Raw genomic sequence first — 5,000 nt, forward strand, 5'->3', positions numbered from 1 at the left:
GTAGTGAGAAAAATGTAAACGGCCATCCCTTGTGTGGCTCTCACAGTACTGACACACACAGGCGTGTATGTGTGTGGTTTTGGATTTCACTTTCAGTTCTCGGTAGAGTGATCCTAGTTATAGTAAGCCACATTGGCCAGCGGCCAGTATGCCTGGCAGGATCATTGTCAGTTTGAGGTAATATATATATATATATATATATATATATATATATATATATATACGCCTCTATTGTTCTGGTGTCTTTCGACCAGAGGTGCCATTTGGGATCACAGGGGATGGCAATGGCCAAATTCAGTTATTTTATGTATATTTTCTCTACCTCTGAACATGTTTTTCTGATAAATCTGATTTTAGTTTGATGAAGAAAGTGTTTTCTTTTCAGTAACCATATAGCTTTTTTTCTATAAGATGTATAAGCTCATGATGCAAGGCATTGTGAACTTGTAGATCTTCTATTTTTGAAATAGTTTATAATCATAAGCGGTTACTTTTTGCCACTAGTCATTTCAGAAATGTCGCTCTTCTTTCAACCATTCACATTCAACCTTTACCATTCAGCTTTACCAATGTAGTTATAGCACTCGCATATCGCCTCCGAGGTTACTTAAAACCCACGACAGCCTATTGACAACATGGCATGCAAACACCATAGGTCAAATTAAAGTTTGCAACCGCACGCACTTCAAAAAAATGTTATGTGTGCATGCTATCGTATTATCCTGATGCCAAATTTGTATGTGTACACGGTATGTGTTACAGTCAATGAAACTACAGAGATATACATGGTATGTTACCATGTTTCATCCCTCAATATACATACTTGTTGAAAGGCTCACGTTGTGATGTTGTGTGTATTCTCCACCAGGCAAGCTGCAGCACCAAGAGCTCCAGTGGTGGGACTAGCCCCTCTGCTCGCTCCCGCAAGCCTGGCGCCATCATTGAGAGCTTTGTCAACCATGCTCCTGGAGTCTTCTCAGGGACCTTTTCGGGTGAGAGGACAGCATATCATCAGTGGTTCCAAAATGTTTAAGCTCAAGACCCAAAAGAAAAATTAGCAGACGTGTCCCCGGGACCCAAACTATTGAAAATAGCAGATCTTCAAGCTCCCAACAACGTGTCGATTCGCACCATGTTGGGAATGGAAATTTCAGTTCTATACTATTTCAATGGGGGATAGTGAGCTTCTAATCTAGAATAACTATTATTTTATTATGTGTCATTCATTATATTATTATATCTTATTATAAGTCCCCCCTCTCTCTATCTTTTTCAGGCACTTTGCACCCAAACTGCCAGGACAGCACTGGGCGTCCCAGACGAGACATTGGCACCATTCTGCAGATCCTCAATGATCTTCTGAGCGCCACACGCCACTACCAGGGCGTGCCCCCCTCCCTCACTCAGCTCCGCTACCAGACCCAGTGCGGTTCACCCGCCTCCCCATCGCCCCCACCTTCGCCCCCGGCTGCAAGCATGGCGGGCCTCTCTGCCAAAGCTACCTCGGTGCCCGCCAGTGGCCCCAGCACCCCCCCGCCGGCTCTTCATCCACTGGTGCAGTGCCAGAGTCAGATACGCATGTGTAAACCGCCTGGTGAGTGACTATACTCCAAACTCATGTCATGTACACAAACACACAGTGCTTTGTAAAAATCCTAATCTCAGCCGATGTTACGGCAGTTTTCAAGTCTGTGTGTGAAATTTAGCTTGTCACCATATTTGAATGAGCGCTGCTCCTCTGTTGTGGCCTCTGAGCAGATTCATTGTGCAGCTTTTGTTTTCCAGTTTCTCTTCACATAATAATAATCCTGGTCAGTTTATCAGTCCTGTTATGAGGAGGTTTTTGCTCCATGGTGTTGTTGAAACTTAACAATTATAGATTCAATAAGAGAATAAAAAGACTGGGAGGCTGCCTTTGGGGTTAGTTAGAAGCACCTGAGAGGAAGAGGGGATGTGGATGCTCCTCTCCAGTCATTTAGCAATAACTTCTCCAGACCTGTTCAGTCAGGCTTCACTTGTCAGACAGCAGTGGAGAATGGCTTTGTGTGTCTATGTAGCGAGGAGATAGGTTTACCCCTTCAAGTGTGGGCTGGGTTGTGTTTGGATTAGATCACAGGATGTGGCTCATTTAACTTACCCCTTGAAGCTGGGTCTGAGGCTGGTTGGACTGGGCCTATGTAGGCCCAGGGGCAGGGCAGGGACATGGGGCTGGAAGAAAGGTTGTGTGACTAAAGTGACTAAAGCCAACGTTCCCTCGTCAGGCACAGGATGTTGAGAGTGTCAGACAGATGTCCAGTACTGATAACATTCAGTAAGTGTAAAGTTAGACCATCTGTGTCAGAGAGACAAACCGTATTGTGCTGTGCTTACTGCTTAGTGCTTCCCTATCGGTTGTAAAGGAAATTGAGCAATTCTTCTGTGAGCAGCTGATAAGTTGGATGGCTAGATTGAGAAGGAAGATCATTGAGGCTATTTAATGTTTATGTTTTTGTTTAAAAAATGAGAAATGTACACCTATAGTCTGTGTACTACTCATACGTTTTTCTGGCTGTGTCCAACACATTGTGACAAATGTGACTCTTATATTGCATGTATTACGGCACGATAGCGGGGTTAGTAACTGAACAAAGGCTCAGTGAGAATGTGCGGGGTTCCTCTGCATTACCCCATGTGCCCTTAGAAGTGTTCACTGAACAGTTGGAATAACACAGGCTTATTTTCCTAACTCAGGGAAGACCCTTCCTTTGTGGCCCCCGCCCGCTCTCTCTGTCCTTCCCTTCCCTCTCTCGTTCTCTCTCCTGTCCCTCGCCTCCATCTGCGCTCAGCGAACCATGGTTGCTGTTCCTGATGTTGGTGTTGTTCTTCATCTGTAAAAGCCATCCTTCTCTGCTCTCTCTCCCAATACACTGCTCTGCCACGTCTGCGATGTGCATCAATACTTTATCTGTGTCCATTTGTCCTTTAAATAGATCAAATTATTCAGAAATGCGGCACTGAAAGAATTTGCATTGTGTGGTGGAGAGGGCAGAGAGAGGAAGGAGGGGGAGGGAGTTTAAAACCGCAACACTAAGCCTCCATTCATTCCATGGGTGTTTATATCCGGTCCATCAGTCGACCAACTGCCCACTGATTAACCAGGGCTTCCAGTGGCGAATAATATAATAAAAAACAGAAGAGGCTAAAGAATCGCCTCTTTAATGGCCTTTTTTGACTTTTCTGTGCCAGTTCAAATTGCCGTCCACAATGCATACTTGCAGAATGGGTAATGCGAATGGGTAACCTGACCATTATTTGAGTACAGCTCAGCTCGAGGGACAATGAATGAGCTTGTCTTTTTGCGTGGAGAAAGTTATATGGCCGCTGGTCTCCCTTGAGTCCGTTCTACTTTTTTTCCGCGAGGGACTCGCTAGGAAACCGATGACTCAGCGCTGTGAGTTGTTCTTATCAGGCAACACCTGGTGGAAGACTTACTTGGCTTAACACCGCAAGCTTAACTCTACTTCGCAGAAACCCGCTTCCATTCAAATAACAGGAATAACCTGTGCTTGCCAAAGAGAAGTGTCTGTCTCGGTTTGTGTATGAGTGAGTATTAATGCGTCTACCTCAGGTTGAAACAGCCTCTTGAAAATGTCACATAGCTTGGCGGTCTCTTGAGAGCCTTTACCCTTTCCACTGCAAGTTCATGTGTGAAGGTTAGAAGACAAGCATGAATAAAAAAGCATGGAAACATACTCTCTCTCTCTCTCTCTCGCACGTGCATACACACACATACACACTTGGTTAAAGGCTAGGAAAGTAGCTTGGTTTCATGGGCCGGGTGCATAATATTGCTGAGTACAGGGCTTTGTCAGCCCAGGAGCAGCATTGGATTTGAACAGGAGGGCTTTGGGACGGCCTGGCAAGTTAATTGTTTGCCGAATTCCTTTGCAGAGTGTAGTGGACCTCCATGCCCCCCCCCCTTCTTTCATTCCAACCCCCTGCCCGGCCAAACACATTGTTTGGGGACCAGGGAATTGGGCTGTGTACAGGGCACCAGGCTGCGCCATTGTGGGGCAGGGGAGGGGAGGGCTATGGGATTAGGTCTCTACCTTTTAGACCCAGCCCCATTGCAGCTGCTTAGTTCAACACAAGCATGCAGAGAGGGGACAAACTGAAAGGCCAATAAAAGGGGCTGCTTTTTTTCTCTTTTTTTTTGCCTTCACTCCCCTCCCTTCCTTGTGTTCTTCCACACTGTCTACCACCCTGGCCTCCCTCCCTCCCTTCCGCTCTCTATCTGTCAGGTCAGGTTAGCTAAGTACTGGCTGGGGCTAAACAAGCCAGAGAAGAGGGGATAGAGGGCGGGAGGGAGAAAGTGTGAGTAAGTTGGGCAGTGAGAGGCATGGTGCTGGAGGAAGATCACGTACCCTGAGCCTCCAGCCTCATCATGTCCTGTGTTTAAGCCTTGACCTGTCGGGCCAGGGCACCATGCATTATACATGTGCAAGTGTCTGTCATCAGGCATGTACGGTTACTGTGACCAGTGACACACGCACGCACGCGCACACACACACACACACACACACACACACACACACACACACACACACACACACACACACACACATAGAGACATGACTGAGGCAATGCCCCAGTGACGCAATACAGTGCAGAGCTATCGCAAAGCCAGCCAAGCACATCAGGTGCCCTTTCATTGTCGACAAGGAGAAAGAGGGTGAGAGAGAGAATGCAAATTAAGTCTAAAAGTCATTGAAGAGCTTGTCTCCCTGCAGGGCTGTCGATGCCCTTTCACTGGCTGTCAAAATGCTCCCGTTAGCCCTGCTTTGATTGGTTCCTTCGGTTCCTGTCCAATACGCTGCCCGTTGTTCGATTGGACAGCTCATATAGGTCTCGTCTTTGATTGGTTGGTTCAGTATAGCTTGCTGCTATGTGATTCCTAGCTTATTTAGTCCCCCCCCCCCCCCACCCCCCCGCCCAACCCGAAGCTCCTAAAGACTATGGAG

The 5,000-nt window shown here is 46.8% G+C and overlaps 1 protein-coding gene across 1 annotated transcript in view; it reads left to right on the plus strand.

Annotated features, from left to right (window-relative positions):
- Positions 1-5,000, plus strand: part of midn (midnolin) — a 31,118-nt gene that overhangs the window by 17,924 nt on the left and 8,194 nt on the right. The window contains exons 6-7 of the mRNA XM_079505289.1: positions 869-992; positions 1,277-1,594. Of these exons, the coding sequence (XP_079361415.1) occupies positions 869-992; positions 1,277-1,594 (442 nt within the window). The remainder of the gene's footprint in view (positions 1-868; positions 993-1,276; positions 1,595-5,000) is intronic.

Source organism: Electrona antarctica (assembly GCF_951216825.1).
Source record: "Electrona antarctica genome assembly, chromosome: 7".
NCBI classification, from domain to species: domain Eukaryota; kingdom Metazoa; phylum Chordata; class Actinopteri; order Myctophiformes; family Myctophidae; genus Electrona; species Electrona antarctica.